This window comes from Diorhabda sublineata, chromosome 9 (genome assembly GCF_026230105.1).
Source record: "Diorhabda sublineata isolate icDioSubl1.1 chromosome 9, icDioSubl1.1, whole genome shotgun sequence".
Lineage (NCBI taxonomy): Eukaryota > Metazoa > Arthropoda > Insecta > Coleoptera > Chrysomelidae > Diorhabda > Diorhabda sublineata.
This window is the reverse complement of record NC_079482.1, coordinates 22,092,472-22,113,785: the sequence shown is the minus strand read 5'-3', so window position 1 is coordinate 22,113,785 and position 21,314 is coordinate 22,092,472. Positions and strand designations below refer to the sequence as shown.

Sequence of the window (21,314 nt, the reverse complement as noted above, 5' to 3'; positions counted from 1 at the left end):
CTTTGTGTCATCGAAGTGAAACTGTCAACTGTCATTATTGATGTGGCTAGAGTCACATTTAAGGAACTTAAAGTTGTCTACTCCAGGGCGTTCCGAAAGTTTTGCTGTACGGAACTGTCACTTTCACTACATGGAACACTCAAAACGTAACTTTCGGTATATAAATGAATACAGAACTTACAGATGACGTCGTCTAAAATAAAAATTTTTGTCTCTCTTAAATCTAATGAAAATTATTCTATTGCACAGAAAATATATGAAATAAATAGCAGAGCTTCGAATAGAGGGTACAAAAACATATTAAACAGAAGAAACCTGGTTGAGTGAGGTACATACCGTGCAAAAATTTAGCAGGGTTTAAATGTAAGTAGCAAACATCAAGCTTTTGTAAATGGTTTTTCGACAGTCCCCATCTAACAAGGTCTACATTGACAATCGCACCCTTTTTATCCTAATAAATAATTATTTCATCTCAAACAAAACATATTTATCTTGTATAAGAAATTATCCTCATACTTTTTTCTAAGCACTTAAATTGTCAAGAAATACAAAAAAGGAATCGGCGGTATTTGAAGTTTATCTATTGCTGTCAAGTATATTATTACTTGCAACTACATTCTCAAGTACTGAAAAACGTAGAAAATGAAAAAAGGAAGCGAAGTAGAAATAGATTACGTTACCGAACAGAACTGAGACATCAATCAAAAGTGACGAAAGAACACGCAAGATTTGGACAGCGTCGTTTATGTCTTTATTGAATGAATCGATCTACTTGTCACGTGGTAATTCAAATAAAGTAAAAATTTCAAATCTCTTCCCAAATTTTATACATTTATATATTAATGTATTAAACTATTGAACAAATTACAGTGGTTGAAGCTGAAAAAGCATGGCGTGTTTACATTCAGCTGTTGGGTTTCTAATTTGATTAGTGAACGGCTTCGTAATCTCGATTGATTGCATCGTGCATTAATACAACTGGGATGTTAGGGTAGTTACATTAATTTAGTTTTGGTTTGCCATTAGTGTTTCATAAACTGTTGGATTGATGATAGAGGTCAATTTCTGGTCAAACTTATATGACTGATATTTCTAAAAAAGAGCAAGTTTAAATCGTATCAATATAATTAGAGTTCATAGATTTTTTGATAAGGCATCCTTTTTTCATTTCCAATGTGTCAACGAACCCCGAATTCGAATATAGTGAAAATCTTCAAATGGCTCTCGATGCAGGAAGTATGGGTCCATCTTATAAAAAAGCAGCCAACATGTTTAATGTACCCAACCCAACATTAATTTATAAAGAAGCAGGAAAAACATCAATGGAAAGAAAAATGGAGCCCCCAACATTTCTCAAACATGATAAACAAAAACTATTGATTGAGTGGTTGTTTCATTCAGCAGATCCCAGTTATTGGACAGTGTTCAGCTTCTAGAAAAAGTTTAACGTATTTTTATCATGGCATCCTGAAGGTTATCTGAAAATCTGAAAACTGCATTTAGAGCTCGTGGCACAAAATCTTCTTGAACCATTGGTTTGCAGAAGTTATATCCAATAGTTTACCGCTTGTATTTAATGGTCCTAGAAGAGTTTTCAACTTCGATGGAAGCGGATTTTTTAACCCAAAATAATACAAAGTTCTTGCGAAAAAGGAGACAGAAATATTCATAATTTTATTGTTTTATTATCCCAGAGATAATTTTCATTCATTATCAACTTGCAGTTCTCAAATATTGATAGCTAGATAAAGGTACTTAGCAAAAAAGTTTACTTACAGACAAAAACTAGATAACTTCGGTCAAGTTATATAATCAAAGTTGTCAAAGAGAGAATAACATAAACATCTTCTATACTCTAAAAATTAAGGTAGGGGGTAAGGAACCTCAACAAAGCGAATCCGACGGAAATGGCAACCCAAGCCTTTAAGGTCGGATGAGGCTCTCAGCTGTGGAGCAAACAATTCGTCTATAAGAAAAAAACCTGGTCCTCCAGATTGGAAGGTTAAGACATCGGGTCAACTACTCGATACTCGTAACACAAATAAAATGTGTGTGTAAAACCTAAACAAAGCCTTGGAACAATAATCTAAAACACATAGAATGTACAAAACTGTCTTAGAAAACAAATGATGTCGAAATTCAAAAATACCAAAGTCGATATTGGTACTACGATCATTCCTATAGTGAAGACTTGGTTAGAAATCGGAAGACGTCATTTATGCTCGATATATAATCTATTAGAAGAGTAACTGAAATTTTCCAATTTATCTATTTGAATGGAAAAGAAAAATAATATGTCTCAGGCAATAAGAAATCCTTAACCGGTCTAACACTGGCACATTCACCCTAATTATATTATAAATGCTTCTCTATAACCCGCCGCGGTATATCAATTATTTGATTGAAACTTTTTTGGAATATAGAGACTAGTTTAGCTAAGTTTAGTGATGACATAAGAGAAGAATTGGGCGTACAGGATGTGATGAGATGGGTCAGGGCACGAAGAAGATTCTGGAGAGATCACGTAGAAAGAATGCCAGAAGACAGATGGACAAAGTGGGCTAAAACTCAGAGACCGAACACACGCAGACCTGTAGGTAGACCATCAAAGAGGTGGTACGAGAGCTGGAGTTCAGCTTCTCAGGAAGATCCAGGAAAAGGGGCCAATCGTACAGGATTCAACATAACCTGGTCTTATTGAAAGAGGATAAAAAGACTTTAGTTTAATATTCATGTAGGAATTGAATTAACTATGTATATATCATAGTTGTGAATGTAATTTATATTGCTAAGTAAGAAATAAATAAAGTACGTCAAACGTCAAATGATTTATATGAAAAAGTACCTCAGTTCTTTGTTTGCGTAGTTCTAGCAGAATAGGTTTCCATCATTGAACGATGATAATGTGTTCATAGAATATTTCGCACAATAACGTGCTCATTTTATAATACGACGTTAGTTCAGTACAAAGCAAGTTAAATTAATCTTTTGTATCGGCCATAATATAGATAAGGCTTAGAGATGTTGCGACCCACTGATAACGTGACTGTGGCTATACCGAATTCGATACCTTATATCCGAAATTGATTGTATTAGCTGTTAATATTCGCTCGTGAATAGGTAACGAAGCGTTATAATAAGACATTCATTTCGCTCTGTATTGTTTCACATACAAAAGAAAGGAACAAAAATTCGATATTTGGCAATAATGTACAACGACCTCAAAATAACAGTGATACCATTTGATTAGATCATAGATGTCGTCTAATTTCTAAATTAGGATATATTAGTATTTCAACTATTTAAAATGTAAGTAGTGCAGTCCATTAGTTTTCAGCCTAAAACATAGAAAGGAAGATCATCATCATCAGTCAAAATATTCCTACACCACCTGTTTCATTTCATCGTCGTTGTTGAGTATTTTACCTCTCATCTCCTACATCTGAACAGACAACGAGGACGAGGCTAGATCTGGTCTAGATGGTGGATGTAATCTCTGCTAAGCCACTTTCTTATATAGTAGTATTAGAAAGTGAAGCAGTGTGTATTTGACTTATCGAAGTGATTCAAATGCATTCCCTCGCAATCCCAAAATATTATAACTTTTTTGGTACTTTTGTGACCTTTTTTTGGCTCGGGCTCTTCTCTCCAATTCCATTGAATGATATCCATTTTTGGTGTCGGATAAAAAACGCACAATCTCAAAAAGCTGGCCAAAACTGAAAAGTTACCTCTCTGTAATCTGGTACTCGGGGATTTTTGGGGTCACTAACTAGAAATCGATGTCAAATTTACAATAACGTACCCTCCTCGCCCCCCAACTACCACCACCTTGCATTAAATAACCCTTACTTCATAAAGCAATGAATTTACATATTACTTGCAAGAGTTTCGGGCTAGTTGATTATGAATTTGATGTCAGATTTACTAAAACTTACACCTTCACTTCCTAATAAAATTAGGGCCGCTCGTGTCTTATTTTGCCCTCAATCTATGACCGCAAAACATTCATCATTTACATATTCCACTTTATTAATTCGATTTTCAAAATTGGTTTATGGAAATAGGCTGATTCGATTTTCAAAAAAGTCTGAAAATCATTTTTAGTTATGTTCTGCATCCATTTCCTCATGATAATATCCATTCTTTTAGAGATAAATTTTCAAGCCCCTTCCAACAAATCGTTAGTCAGTACCAATACGGGCAATAATAAGGCGTTGTCCCTTCCCAGTTACGGCTTTTAAACCATCTAGAAAAGTTTGACGTTTGCTTTTCTGTGTCTTAAAACAAAACCCTCTTTTTTACTAAGGTTACTTTCTCTTCAAATACCTGAGGTGAATTGAATTGAAGAGTGTTACGAAATTGTACTAATCATCAGAAAATACACAAATTCTGGCAACATCGATAATAAGAGTATCGTCGTTCGAATACCAAAAACCAGTCTAGTATTTATCATCAACATTTGAAGCATTTTTATTTTATAGTAGTTTTTAGTTGTAAAAAGATTTGAAGAGAATTAAATAATTGTTATCCTCAAAAAATCATTATCCAGAAAATACACATTATAAACTCAACAACATTCAAAATTAAAACAGGAAGAAAACAATTTTTTTATAGTTTGTCTTCTCCTATTAATGTAAAGAAGTTCTGGTCTCTGCTTTACGAAACCCAGCATAATATGTATTAAACTGACAGAAATTACATCATAAATGGCGTTGTTACCAATAACTTTGTTTATCTCGTTTGATTATCTACTTAGAAAGATATAAACTTCAACCATGCTGTCTTCAAGTTCATCATACTCTCTGAAAACATTTTATTTTGGATATATTGCTTAGTAGACATCTCAATTGTTTAAAAATAAACCAGTCAAATTAACGAACATCTTTTCAGGGAAAAAAATTAGTTATAGAAAAAAAAATGTTCTCAATTCTTGTGAAACTATCCGTTTCATTGGAGAGTGAGTGGAAAAGGAGGATTTTTTTGTATATTTATAAAAGATTGAACAGTTTTTGTTAGTACTCACTATTTCATCAACTATATAAGATATTTTTCTTTTTGAGACTATTTCAACAACTATTGATAACAACTTTTTGGTATAGTTAAACCTCTAATTTGATGGGTCTATAAAATCCTCAGTTCTTCTATTCAGTGAAATTTCGTTGAGTACATTTCCTGTATCATTTTTATAACGCTTATAGGTTTTAAATTGACCGAATCAGAACAAGTTTCCCGAAAGTCCATAAACATGGCAAATTCGTTCGGATTTCCAGTAGGAATCGCGAAACTGTTATTGAGGTAGCTGAGTTTCAGTGGAGGTCCTGTTTGGAAATTAGACAACATATTCAAGCAATAATAAAGAAACTGGTACTGGAGGAGGTGAGACCCTCACGCTTCAGTAGGAGTTGCAAAACTACAATTGATGGAACTGAGTTTCCACGTCACAATGATGGTCGTGATTGTGCCTTCAGCCAATGGATTATACCGAATAGGCAAACAATATAGAAAATTGTTACCAAAGATCGAAATCGATAATTTGCTAATGCAAGATCTGAGTACTGCAACCTTTACCCTAGAACTTTGATCATCCGAGAGCATTCCGCTTTTTGCACGTATTTGTACTTTTTTGCACATCGCTTGATAATCACTAGATAAAACTTATTTATATTTCTTTGTTGAGTCTTCACTCTCTTTGTGTACAGTTAGGTACTTCTAATGTAGAGCATTATATTTAAAGTTTCGTTAGGAGCTTCATCAGCAAATATCTAGGTTATCAATCCAGGAGAGCAAGTGAAATATTCGTATAGTTACCCCTGGAGCATGTGGATCATGTGGATTACACCACGATAAAAAACTGGCAGCCCAGCCAACCTGATACCTAAACAGTGGCTTGAAAACGCCAATTTTTTACAGATTGGCGTCACAACTACAACAGTGAGGCAGCTGCTGGTATCAATTATTGGAAGAAGTACATGGGAATTGCGTGCATGTTTCTCAAAGTGATCAAAACGTATCCTAGATTATCGAGAAGACAAAAATAGAAAAAATAAATTGTCAACTTACGAGAAATTCCAAAATTCTCATGTTTAAAAGCAAAAATATTTGTATTCTATATTTTGCATTTCTTTAGGAATATTTTATTCGTTGCGAATCAAGGACGCTAACAAAATAGACAACACTGTTTCAAAACATTAAGGATTTGTAAGGAATAAAGAAGGGCAATATATTCATGGGAATAAAGAATATATTCTCGTTATATTTTCTAAATTCTTACTTACCGAAACGAGGATTAAGGTGGAGGTATATGTTAGGTCTTGGCCATAACTGAGGTCCATCTTGTAGATTAACAGAAAAATTAACTGGCAACACTTTAACCCTTCCTTGTATTTCTAGTTGCCATCCTTGTTGGAAACCGTCTTTTAAAGATAATTTCAACGGAACAGACTGAAATTAAAAATAATGATACAGCGAAAAATTTTAATTTTGTAATATAGCCATGGAATGGATTTGATTATCTGACATACGTTTTCTATTACATTACATTACAACAGTATAAAAAAACAAAGTTCTAAAAATATTCCATAACAAATTAAAATAAGAGAATGAGAAATTCCAAAATTAATACATCATTGATACTATTTGCTCTAAGTTTGGTGCTTTTTAGATTTTAGTTACTGCAGAGACGTAAATATGAAACAATATGAAAAAGTATCTGTAAGTTAGGTGGCACAATTGCTTGATGCTGATCAAAAGCTTCGTGGTATTAAAAATCAAACAAATATTTGGATTAAAACGTAATAAACCTTCTCCAGCTAAAAATTCCACATAAACTATAGAATGCAATGTAAGGAATAGGCTCTCTGTCTCTATTTTAACTGTTCATACATTTAAAAACTTAAAGGGTTCAAATGCATACAACAATTTATTATTGGATATAATTTTACATTATTTATATTAAATTCATGATTATGACTAGCAGGATCGACAATACTGGATTTTTCATTGGGACCCAAATGAAGAAAGTAAGACAAGGATGTAGATAGCCAGGAGCATGTTATGACCTTAACCTGAGAACACGTTGGAGAATAACACAATGCTATGTTTTGACTTTATGGTGTTGAGAGCTGGACTTTGAAGGTCTCCAAAATGCGTAACGTGGTAACTTTTGAAATGTGGCTACCATGGAAGGATCGGTTGACCAACGACGAGGTGCTAAGACGAATGAGCAGAGAACGAGAACTATTAACTATTGTAGAAAGCTTCCTACTTTGGCTACATTTTTAGAAATCAAAAATATGCCTTGTTATAGCTGATCATGGAAGGGAAGATAGAAGGCACGCGCGGCCTGAGTAGAAAAGGAATGCGCATGACTCAAGATCGTGAGGAATTCCAAAGGATGATTGGCAACCTTAGTTAGAATGAAGCAGGCATTGGAAGAAGAAGAGTTATTGTTCTAGAAAAATAAGCTAAACAGCGTTAAAAATGGGTGAAATTTTAATGAAAATCTCTCAACGCATGCGCCCATATATTTCCCAACTTACATTGGTAAGGGTATCTTCAAGTTGAGCTTGGAAACTTTTCAGACAACTCCCGTATTCACAAGAGTATAAAAGTATATACTGTATACTTCTATACATCGCACCTTTGCTCAAATAGTGTCATAAATCAAAAAAATCGAGTAATAAGCGTTTGAAATAATTAGTAACTTGATTTTTCATTTTTCGGATGGTTACTCAAAAACACAATAATAACTAATTGAGTGACTTAATTGGAGATTTTTGTAGCGCCAATAGTACAGTAAAATATTTTCTAATTTTTCGACTTATGACAGTATTTGATCGAAGGTTTCTATTCACATACCTAAATTTAATATTTTGCAAAGTATTGATACGGTATAAGTGAGAAGTTAGAGGAAAAGATCATTACAAAGTCAGTTTTCCATAGTTCCTTTTAAATTGAAACTACGTCTACGTTTTATTCAATTTCCTATTCAATATATCTCCTCCGTTAACTAAAAAACGAATCTCATTATAATCCAAATTGAACCGAAAGCACAGTAACAACATGTGACTCGAAGTACAAAGAAAAGAGACACCGTTATTTGATATCAATTTAGTGGAGTACACAGAATTTTTGCTTTGATGTGAGAGTTACGACGCGCATTTCGTTAGTTTTTCTAATACATTTGAGAGCACGACGGAAATAAAAGATTCATGTTCATTATTTTTCAGAGAAATTGGAATCTGCATGAACCAGAAAGTTTTGGTTTTATTATAGAATATTAGACCGGTTCTAGAGTAAACGAATAATTTTATGCCGTCTGACTTTCCACTTTTACGAAAATAGTTCCATATATATGATGATCTAATACGGAAAAAGTTTCAATTTTTGGGAAAAAAATCGACCAAAGAGGAATTCATGGTTGAATAACCTTGATTTTTAGAAAATTCGCTATACTTCCTTACCTACTCGGTTAGGATCGTAATCACGTTAGTTTACCGCTTTCGGTGTCATAGAATCCATTTATCGAAGTCCTAGATGTCAGATATTAATACGTTTATGTCAAGAAAAACGAGGAACTGAGGACTGAGGTTGGGTTATCTTGCCCAATAAATCGAGAAAAATATATTTTTCTATGGAAAACGATAATACAAAAGCCGGAAGTATTAATTTCCGATCTGGAACCTCAATAAATGAAGTCTGCAGCCTCACAAACGCCATATATCTTATATCCTGTCTTGGCTCAAGAAGTTTCAAATTCTAGAAATTTCTTGAATAACCATTGTTTTTGAAATGACACATCACATGCTAACATAGTAATTGGATATTTTTTTAAAATTAAATATGCCCACAAAATAGTATTCAAGTCTAAAAAACTAAATGATTGTAAGTGATCAGATAAGGAAGTAATTTTTATTAGTACCTGAAAAACTTCAAAAAACTTGGACTCGAAGGTGAAACATATTGCATAATTTCCTTGTTGGAAATAGCAATTTATTTTGACACAAATTAAAAATTTTGGGACCTGCTACACGCTTCCGCGAAGCAATCAACTTATTGCAGTCAAACTGCGATGAATTAATCACTGAAACACTATGTCAAAACTAATTGGAAATACTGACAGTTAATATTTTATATCATTAACATATAAGGTCAGATGATTTTCTTCTCCGGCGAGAAAGCTTCTTCAAACAATGTCCAAAAATTTCGAAGAATATTTAGTTACTACTAAAGATATACTATAATGAATCTGAGAGTAAACTATAAAATCAAATACTAGGAAAAACTTTGACAAAAAATTGGTACTTCACGTCAAATTTTTACCAATTTTTCAGAGAGGAAGGTAAACCAGTTACTATTTCTACGCTACATCGCTGCATTTAAGTCTTTTGACTCTTTTTATACTGTCCTTGATTAGCATTTCCTTTGATAGCGGACCTCTGAGGTCAATGTTTGAATTCGTGCAGAGAACAGCAGCACCGGAAGACAAAATGGTCCTAATATAGTAGTCAACGATGAATCGAAATTTCTGTTTAGGTAAAACACCACCATAAACGACGTAAATTATATTTTCTATTGAAAGGCAGGACTCTTGAAGTCATGATTTTATGGGCTATTGCTTATGGAAGCGATAATCACTTGTACTGATTCTAAACTTATGACAGTTAGACCTTATGTTGAGGATGTCCTACAAATCTCTTTACTGCCGTATCTGAATCTTTTAAATCTATAAAAAAGTCTTTTTCTATCAAGACAATTCGAGGCCATATATTGCACGTCGATTCCATCCAAGAAGTTGACATTAATGCTCTTTCGAGGCCATCCCGGTCAATCGATTCCAATCTCAACGAAAAATTTTGTTATATGTTTGGAGATTGTTTCATTTGCACCATCCTCTACAGACTCTAGTGCAATTAATCGACGAAGTTGAGATTGCTTATTATAACGTAGAACAAGGATACGTTTATAGGATAACACCCAATACAATATAAACAAGCACACCATGTGCATAACTCAAATCGCATCGCATAGCATCGAAATGAGCCAGCTGTGAAGCATCTGATGAATACTGACCGTCCACTTCTTGCAACTTATTATCAGTTTCATCCATGACAGATATTTGGATTCAATAGAAAATGACCATAAGATAGATAAACTCACCAATCATAACCATCCCGTAATATCTTCTGGTAACATTAAGTATCAACAAGAATTGGAACCCCAGTTACTGGACCTAACTAAGTTGGATTTATTTTTGTGGGGATATAAATGAAATATAGTTTACAAATAATAGATTCTACAAGATCATATTTAGCAATAGATAAATCTGATACCACAATTATATTTGAGCAATTCAATTCTTAAATGGTTCGCACTTTAACATTTTCTGCTGTATTTGTTTGGTCATTATTTTCCTTTTCTCTAAATAATTTTTATCGTTAGTAGGTTTGAGAATTGAAGTTTTTTATTATTCGTTTAGTTAATTCGTTTAATATGATGACAAGTTTTATTTTTATATTTGAATCTGCCTAATTATAGAATTTAAAAAGACAATCATTAACATCATGTCTATAACCGAATTTAGAAAGTCAGTGGTTAATTTAGTGGTTTCAATATATCATATTCTTGTATGGTTTACAGAGTATCTAATTTGAAAAACCATATATTAAGGTCCCTATGCTTTACAGATACACGATGTTTGTTTTTTTCTATTTTGTGAGATATTTAGATTTTATCGTACTTTGAACTCACCCTGTATCTAAATTATAATATTTGAATACCATTTGTCATCAAAACTGATAGTTTTTACATTGTTTGGTGTACATTCAATCAGTATCAGTTTGACTGTCGCTTTCAGTGGCAGTGATTTGAATATGATTTTAAAATAATATGTCTTTATTTAGTTTTTATTTCTTTCTTATTTTCCTACAAACTTTTGTCTACAAATTAAAGACATCTTTTTGACAAAGAAGCATTTCTCCCTCTCTTTCCCTTTACTTAATAATATTTAAAAAATTTTATAGCTTTGAGGAAGACAAGTTAGTTGATTTGTTCACCGACTTCTAGACTTCCTCCAATAATAAATAAAATCGTTTTGAACTTTTTTTTGACCATCCTTTTCACATTACCACTACACCAACACTCACAATTACACTGTCGTCGCGCGTTTTGAAGTCTCTGAAGATTGTAAGTGTTGGTGTAAAGGTACAGTGTGTTCAGTACGAATATCAGCAACGGTTCCAAAAATTCTAACTTAATAGTTTTTATTGCTTGTTCGTATCATATTCATAACTGAATTTTACCTTAAATTTATATTGATTCACCTCATATCTTTGAAACCTTGAAACAACTTGAAACAACTTTAAGCAAAACATTCATAAAAAGCAGATAGAGCAGCATGCTGATAACTACTTGTCTACTGGCGACATGTTTTCTCAAGGGGCACTCGAAAAACTAATTCTTGGTAGTTAAAGCAGCCTATCTGAGGAGATACGGAAAGTTTTCAGACTTAAGATCAAAACTTGAAAACTAACAGTTTCACTTGCTATCCGCTTCGTATCGTACAGTGTGTTCAGATTGGAATACTACAGCAAAATAAATATATCATCATTCATCCTTATTCAACAAACTTGAATACAAATTTTGAATTGCAATCATAAAAGAATAGTAGTCGTAGATACAGGGAGACAGCGATGAAAAGTTGGTTATGAAACAACAATAAATTCAGACGGTTCGTTTGGCAGAAGGAAAAATAATGTACAGATATTTTAAGCTGGACCATTCTCCTAGAAAGTGAATAACATAAAAAGGATGATCATCGAATATGGAAAAAGTATTGATTGAGAGAGTTGAGATGAAAAGTATATATATAGAATATGTATAACAAAAAAATCTTCTCCCAATAACTCGTTAAAGTATAGGAGAAACAAATCAAAAAGTGAAATTGAATGTTTTGCTAGCTATTATCATGATTCTAGAACTTATATTTTCTTTTTACGTATTGAAAATATTCCTGGCTAAATATGAAGTTGATATTCAACAACAAAAATTGTTGTTGTTTTCATGAAATTTTACGGTGAACGATTTTCTTTGCTGGCTTCAATAATATAAGCGTCAAAAAAACATCTCTTGTGAAACTTTTAATATTTATCTTAAACGCACACCAAGATTATCCGAAATTCACAAATTTTAGTAAAACAAAAATACCCACATTGAAAATTTGCTTTGGAAAGTATCTGAAAAATCAAAGTAACAATACGCCGGAACTTTATTATTTGTGCGAAGACTTACAGAAATAAGGGTTTATAAGACTTCACTTAAACTTTCGACGTTTTCATCGAATCATCTCGTAACTTCTATCTCTTAAAAACTTATCTCTTACTATCCTCTGCTTTTATAGCCAATCCTAGATTCATTTAAGTAAATACCAAGTTACAACTTTGTAAACGAATCTAGCCTCGTTATACTGCCTCCAACTTGGAATAATTCCTTCTTGGAATGACAATTCACCATATGTTGAACTCATCTGTTTCTATATCCAATACGACTTTCGACACCATACAATCACTATGGGTCCCCCTTGGAATTCAAGCTAACTGCATTTTCTTAGGACTTAGGATAATCTTTCCGAAGCTATTATCATCGCCGCTTCTTCATGATGAATCGGCGCCCCCATTGTCCAATATATCTTACATAGTCACATTATATACTTTGACTCCGGGTGTTATGAACACTGCAGCTATTTTTCGATCTCTATTGGTACATTCGATTATAAAATGTCTCTTCCAAATCTTCATCATCTACAAGTCTCTTGCTTTTTTGCTGACACTAAATTGTAACAGACCGGTTCTGTTATTTTTTTCAGAAACTAAGGATCAAAGTTTATAGATCTGTATTTGGAATAACAACACATTTTAGAGATGAGTCCAAGACACAACTTGGGACAGCAATTTTTTGTAACGACGGAATGAGGTCCGCCCCCAGCCACAATCATTCAAGCAGAGAAATGTGTAATTTATGCCTGTGCTGGAAATATAATCAATCAAAAGCAAAAGAACAAACCCATTTTTATTTGCTGTGACAGCCGACAAGGTCTTAGTCACTCAGTGCACCTATTATCACCTTTAAGGTGGTACAAAACTGTATTAAACTGCTTGAAAAGCTGCCAACTATTATTTATGTCTTTCTTGTGTGAGAACCTGGTCATTTCATTGTCCATGTAAATGACTGCCGGCTGCCGGCCAATTCCCGAACCCGATGGTTTCATTGATATTCCAATGGAGAAAAGATCTGGAGACAGCTTTCTGAACAGATGGCTGAAAACCACTGGTATGTAACAGACCAAAACTCTCTTTTGAGAGCCCTATAAGGTACTGGGGGCAGCCTCATCCAAATCGAAACGAATTTCTGGCCGTGGTATATGGCAAAGTACTACAAGACTATTTACATCACGCAAGAAGCTCGATATCCAAGATGCAAAGAAAATAAGGAAAGTTCATTCCACCTATTGTTCAAATTCTTCTGTTCGGGGTGTTCGAGCGCTAGAGAGTACATCGAAATAAAGAATTTAGATATATACATGTCTCCATAATCTATACTCCAATCTATGAATTGTCCTTCGAAAGGATCGCACGAAATGACTGAATTGCCGAGTGCCCGACTCAATTAGAATCCACTTCAAATCTGACAACTTCTGTAAACGTGTCGTGCGCTACTGCTCCACCCAATCTAAGATACTTTTGTAAATTCTTTAAAAAAATATTTCCCGGGATTGTTGAAGATTGTATAATCATATGGACGAAGGCAACGTTACAAAAAAAAATAGAATACGCTTTCTAAAAAAACAGCTGATTTACGTGGAACTGAAGGCCGAGGGGTAACTGGGTACCTGGGTTAGTTTTTCTTGATTGGTAGCTGAAACGTGCAAGGGCAAAATTGAAGCTTTTCATTACATAAAAAGAGCTTTAGTCACTTTCCACAAGTTTCCGATATACTTGTGTTTTAGATTAAATTTACCGTTTGTCTAGACTAAGCAAAACACTGCATAGTGAAAAAAAACTAATTAAACGTTGGAAAAATTTTTTTTCTTTCTCATTTTTTCTATTGATAAATAACGAAACAAAATAAGATACTGGCCTATAAAATGCTTTCATCATATTTATGTTGTTGGAGACATAAAATTGTTTGGAAAACGTTGAAAAAGATATCAAGACTGTTTTAGCTGGAATTTTATTTTTCATTTAATTAGAAATGCTTTATAAACTCTTTGTTTTTCGCAATCCTTAAAGAGACATTTTCTCGAATCGCATCCAATTTTAAGTACGCCTTGACGAAAGTTTCAAGTTAATGGAAATTTGAAGTAATAAGTAGTTTCCAATTTTGATACTGGAATAAAATCGTCAATTTGTGCATTAAATATCTTGAAATAAATTATTTCGTTCTATAAATACTCATAATACGTTTAGAATAAAGCTGCTGCTTGTGCAGTAATCGAGCAAATTACATGTTTCAACAAATATTTTGACATCATCAGTTTCTATTTATTTATACAAATTCCCACCATTATTCTTTAAGTGAGAGGTATACCAAACGTTCAGTCTCAGTATAAGGACTAAAAGCTAAAAGTGATATTTTGAATTTTTTCATGATGCAGTACACTATTATCAAACATTCGACTGGTATTAACTAAACTTAAACAAAAGTTATAAATTTTAAGTATTTTTACTAAAATGATAAACTATTTTGATTTACATTTCATCGAATCAAACTTACTATATGTAGACGACATCGTTATTATGGCAGAAAATCACAGAAAGCTGAGAGCACTAACAAAAATTTGGATAGAAGGGATAGAAAAATTGCAAATGGAAATTAACATAAAGAAACGCAATGATAACAACTGACAAAAATATCTGAATAATAGAAGACGGCAAAATAGAAGAGGAGGTTATCAACAGATTAAAAAAGCAACAAATATATACTAAGCATTGAATAAAATTCCAACACTGATATATAAAAATAAAACGTTGATAACAATAAAGTAGATAAAATAAAAAAACGTAATCGAGATGAAGTGTCAACGAAAATTAAAAGTAAAAACTAAGTTGCATAAACAACGAGACTAAATTATAAGAAAAACTAAATAGAAGAATCGTATACCGGTTTAGACATTTAAAAAGGATGGAACAAGACAGATTATGGAACGAACAAATAGCAGATAAACAAAATTAAAGTCAACAGACAATAAATCAAACGATACTAACACAGGATAGGAAAAGATAGAGGAAATGGGTAATCGCATCGAATTTCGAGTACGCCTTGACGAAAGTTTCAAATTAATATAAATTTGAAGAGTGATAAGTAGTTTCCAATTTTGATACTGGAATAAATTACACTGAATTCATCGACAGAAAAGGGCAGACCAAGAAAGATATGGAACGAACAAATAGCAGATATAGAAAATTAAATTCAACAGACAATAAATCAAATGATACTAGGATAATACAGGAAAAGATAGAGGAAATATGTAAATGGATAATTAATATATTTGCGACGCCCTATATGAGAAGAAGAAGAAAAGGTTTTTGACTTTTTTGGGTGTATATCCAATTCCAGAGTTCTTTAAAAATGCAGTTAACTTCAAAGATACTATCAATTTTAAGATCGAATAAATAGCACAGTGTGATGATTTTAGTATCTTAAATTTTTTGGAAAAATTGGCAACAAGTACGTTTTCTGAGTATTTGCAGACTTTGTTTGTGCTTAATGTTTTTGTTGTACTATTTTCTATAATTTGCATAACCTACATTTGAAGGTGCAAACTGTAATAGAATTATTTTAAATATTAAGCAAACTTTAACCCTCAAATGTAACGGTACTGAGTGAACCTAGAAATAAATACTGATTGATGAATCTTTATTACGTACATTTATGCCCATGGATTAGAATCTCCCAAACTGTTAACAATTATTCTTCTTCTTCTTCTTCTTCTTCTTCTTCTTCTTCTTCTTCTTCTTCTCCTTCTTGTAGTAGGACGAGGTCCTGTCAGGTCTGTCATCTGCCCTCTTGTGACGCCGAAGTCCAGCTATCGTACCAGCGTTTTGGGGGCCTACCGATTGGGCGTCTTGTGTCTGGTTTCTGTGTTTTGGCCCATTTGGCAATCCGTTCTGGAGCCATTCGTTCTACATGGTCTCTCCATTGTCGGCGTCTTGCTCTTACCCATCTAACGACATCTTGTACTCCCAGTTCTCTTAAGGTATAACAATTATTCTGATTCTAAATATGTGTTAGACCCTTTCAACTTGTCTGTATATATACTGTCCGTTCATAATTCAATGTAGTGGAAACTATTAAAGATGACAGGGGGCTCGGTCTATTATTTGGTAACTGTTCAAAATTTTCCTGTATTCTGGAATTATTTCAAGACCAAATATGAGGCAGGAGCTCACAGTAGAGCATTTAGTTGAATATTGAAGATACGCGACAAACTATACATGTAATTCTGGCGGTAAAAAAGGTGATAACCAAAATAACGTTATCGATGCTAAGGTGTTAGCAGTGTTGAGTGGTAATTAGTATGATAAATGGGGTCTAAAAAAATATTAATTGTGAAATTTACTCTATCCACAAACCATTAACATGAGAAACGATACAGATAGGCCTCTCCCAAAATCTTTTCTGTTTTGTGTCGTATTCATAAATCTTGATTTTGGTCTTCCTCTACTACTTTTGTATTTTCAGACTTTCCAATTCATAATTATTTCGTTCCGTTCCGTCTTTCGTTTTTTTTTCTGCTACCTCTTCTCTAGCGTTTCTTATTTTATTTCTTTTGCACTCGTTCGTTTCCCTATTCGATCACAATCAGAATTTATCTTACCATTGATCCCTGCCTCCGTCAATTTGACTTTGTTTGAATTTGGAAATGCCCATGTTTGAGATATGTGACGACCGAGAAATTGTGAACCCTGGTTTTCAGATATTTGAGGTATCTTTTATAATTTAGGAAAAAAAGATAAATCCAAATTCGACTGCAAAGGGATCATCCAAGCTATTAGGACTAACAAGGCCCCCACAATCTTAATAATAGCTATAAAATTATGTTTTTGTATTTAATAAATTATTTAGTTCCAAATCTAAAAATCGCGTTTTGGAAAATTATTAACAGTAAATAAATATTTATCACACACTTTCCGTGTTCAATAAATATTTTCTTATTATGCCTCAGATGCTTAGTAAAGCATACAGCTCGAGGCGTTGTTGTTTTTTCTTTCAAATACTTTCTAAAATACGAGAATTGTTTCCACTCTTTCTCCAAATAATTTTGATTGAATTGTCTGTTTTGTTCAATCAAAATATAGTGTCTCAAAAATGAATTGTTGGATAGATTAGTTGGATAAATTTGAAACTCTTGAGATGATTAAATGTTTAAAAGTTTAAATAGTGACAAAGGGCCCATACTTCACAAACCTCTTCATAATAATAAAGTTTCTACAATCAGATAATAGGTGGCGTTAATGAGTTGTGGCGCCACTGTATTTGTGAACATAGAAATTTGTTATTGCGAATCTAGTGGCAATTTAGATATTGACTGAGTAAGTTGTTGATACTGAACGTTTAAAAGAAGTGGGTTTATGCAAAAATGGAAATCACCCGAGAGGCTTACGTTGGTTAATTCTCAAATTTCAAAGAAGGTCTTACTCAAAAACAATGAATATAATCGTTTCGTGCAACTTTTTGTAATTAAGCACCATCTGAAAGTCCGTCAGTGATGGATGTGGAGAAGGTCGGCCAAAATCGGTTGTCATTACGCGGACATCGATTTTCATCACCTCAAGAAGCTGTTGAAGACTTTCATGGTTTTATTATTATTATATTAGTTTCAGAGTAGGGCTTCAGCGCATTTTTTACCGTTAGCAAGTAGGGTTGCCAGACGTGGTCGCGAAAAAAACAGTTTCTAATTTCAAAAAATAAAACTATTTTATTCCTTAATAAAAAGTTTAAAAAACAAAGAATATTTTATATTTTTGTAGGTAACTAAACTTTTTTTCACTTTTCAATATATTTCACATAGATGCCGCTACTTACAACTCGTTTTTTTTTTTTGATATCTTATTTTTCGACCGATCGATTATGTTTAAATTCGATACAACTACTGTTTATGTTGAAAAAAATACAGAGCTCACCATCAACGCTTTCTACACAGAGAATATTTCTTTCGTTTGTCTAAAAATTTCCTATTTCACTAAATATCCTTTCTACGAAGGCATTGGATAAGGGAAACACATTGCAAAAGTTTCAACAAACTTGGTGCTACCTCTTTCATGAAGAAGGTACACCACAATCTACTGTTTTACCTCCAAGTAGGTTGCTCTTGTTACCAAGGAGATATGAACCAAAAATCTATTAATTGATCCAGGGTGGGCAATATTCCAGATTCTAAATCTAAACAACTAAAAGTCTTGAAATGATTATTTTCAAAGCTATACCACTTTGCTACGTAAACCAGAGCTCTTTGGTAAACATTTAGAGCATTTCTCACAAATTGTTTAGAATGATATTCTGAAAGATAGCCTTTCTTCAAGGCCATGTGTATTTTTATGCCAAAATGGTGGTCGCTTATTTTTTTAGAAGGGTGTTCAGGTATATGTTTTTCTAGCAAAAGCAAAATTTCTTTGAAAGACGCCATAAAATTATAAGTAAAATACAAATACATTAAAAGTAGGATTGTTCTCATTTGCAATTTCGTTTTCTTCATCTGATAAATAGTGAGCTTTAAACAAGCTTAGCCATCTTGTAGGAACGAATAACATGCCTGTATTCACTTTCAAAGAAATCAAAGCACTCAACCGGATGATCCTCGAAAAAACCGAGCTGTCCGGTCGAAAACCGGACATCTGGTAACCCTATTAGCAAGTTTCCATTAAAAATAAAACGAGGAGAACATCAATCATTCAAATATATTTAATAATTTTGTCCCTATTATTTCTTGACAATTCTCATATGAAAAATGACCTTAAATAATGTAAGTTGACGTCCATTGAAGCCAATTGATTGCATCTATTGTATTGTCATCGGATGTCTTATGTCAATTGACGTCGATTCACGTCATTTCATATCATTTGACGTCATTTGTCCAAAGGAGTCACATTTTGGTTAGTATTAGTATTTATTTTTGTCTCCTTAATGGCGAATATTTCGAAAATCAATGCAACTCTTTTTTTCGAATTTGTTCGTTACTGTTTCATTTTTTGATAAAAACCTTTAAGTGGCAATCCCCGTTTTTTTATCATATTCGTACTCACGTAGTACTTAAGGAATGATTTGAAGAAAATTTAGTTCATTTTAATTCACCTTCAATCTCTGCGGAGACCAGAACTCGGTTATCGAAGCACATTTCCAAGAATTTATTTGTGTTGCAATAAACAGTGTGTTCGTACCATTGTCATGCATCATTCTAAAACCTTAAGGCCACTCAAAATGTTTTCCTTCACTGCAATAATGGTATAGCTCTTATATTTGTATTTGGAATTGTTTTCGAAAAGAAAAATGAGTATGACGTATTTCAAACAATAAAATCTTGGTTTAACCATTGAAAACGGCAAATTTTAAGATTGAAAATCTGGTACTGGTCTAGCCAATCTCAAGACTTCTATAGCCACAGACTTGTTTTCCGTAATATCTGTTTCGTTCTTTAGTTCCACAATGTAAAAATGAAATTGAACAAATTAATAATGGAATTTGCGTAAGAATATAGGACTAGTTTTGATATCAAGCCATAATTTGATTAACAACACTGTACAAAGACGCATTGATGAAATGAGTTCCGGTATTGAAACTTCCTTGTGTAATTATCTACAATGGAGCATTATTATTGGCATATAAAACTTTGAAGACGGACACTAGAGATGAATCAATATTCAAGATCCACCGGATCCAGTAAAATTTTGAAAGTTTAGGAACGTCTTATGTAGAGATTAAAGAAATTCTTTTCATTATTCATATAAAGAACCACTTTTGAGCAACTTTTATAAATAATATAAAAGTTAATTTGAGAATCTAGGGCCAATTAGGAATTTACGATGACTGATCAATGTAATGTCTTGCTTTTTATGCTGCTCGAGAAAAATGAGTTGTACATAAACCGAATGTATACCTCAAAAGTTACAGCTTCCGCTAGCACGACTTTGGTAATATTTTTACGACATAATAAAAAACACATAAAAAATATACTCTTTTAATTAGTGATGAATATTATTCCCATTGCCAATTAAAAGTTTATATCCACATAAATTTAACAAGTAGCAAAAAAAGAGTGAAACTTTTAATGACATTGCTCATGCATTAATAATTTCGAAAGTTATAGTTTTTCTGGTAAATATTGATCCTCTCATTGCAACCCTAACAACTTTAACGTGCATCAGCTTACCAAAGTTGAAATCTGGTTTAATTAAGCGTTAGTTGCAAACTGTTAGGATTACAGTAATTTCCCCTACCGGTGCATTTAATAAAATTATATTTTAAACTTTTAGACGCACAATTTTCCCATATGAACACAAAAATGTTAATTTACATAGTCAGTATTATCTTGAAATTTTAGTTATCAAAAACCAAAGTTTACAGTTGTTTCGTAACTTTTAATATTAGAGAAACGTAAGATTTTTTTAAATTCGCTATATACTCTGGTCAAAATCGTACAAAAAATAACAAAAACTCCCACAGAGTTAAATTCTGTTCCAAGTAGACGATATTAATCCCAAGTTATTTCAAGTCAGTGGTCAAAACTTAAGGTAATGGATCAATTATCTATAATAATTTTCCTATACTTCAATTTATTCCCCGAATCCCGACCATACTCCTTGTGGCTAGACAAGAGGGAGATTGTGAACAGTGCCCTTTTGTCCTCTCACCGTTGATTGTTTAACTGTTTTCTTTCAAATGTTTGGTTCCCTCTCGCCCGTCTTTTGTCGATTTTCCTGGTTTCATCTCCTTCGTTTGTCACTGTCACTCGCTGGACTTTATCAAATTTATAATTCCTATCAAATCCACGCTCTGTCTCCACTTTTAATTGGTTGAAGTTATTAAAATCTATTTCTATCTCCACATATTTGTTATTTTGTTCATTTATGTGTAGTCCACATTTTTTTAAGCATTTTCTCTTGTTCCTTTTCAGTTCTACTAATTATAGTACATCATCTGCGTAGGCAAGGATTTGTGTTTTCTTGTTCTAGATTATTCCCTGGGTTCGGATGCCACTACTTCTCAGTATCATCACAGGTTCAAACCTTGTTTTAGTTCAAAATTTTCCGATAGACTTC

The 21,314-nt window shown here is 33.0% G+C and overlaps 1 protein-coding gene across 1 annotated transcript in view; it reads right to left on the bottom strand.

Annotated features, from left to right (window-relative positions):
* The window catches only part of LOC130448869 (galectin-8-like), a 48,291-nt gene that overhangs the window by 10,062 nt on the left and 16,915 nt on the right, over window positions 1-21,314 (bottom strand). Inside the window, exon 5 of the mRNA XM_056786433.1 lies at window positions 6,279-6,444. Within this exon, the coding sequence (XP_056642411.1) occupies window positions 6,279-6,444 (166 nt within the window). The remainder of the gene's footprint in view (window positions 1-6,278; window positions 6,445-21,314) is intronic.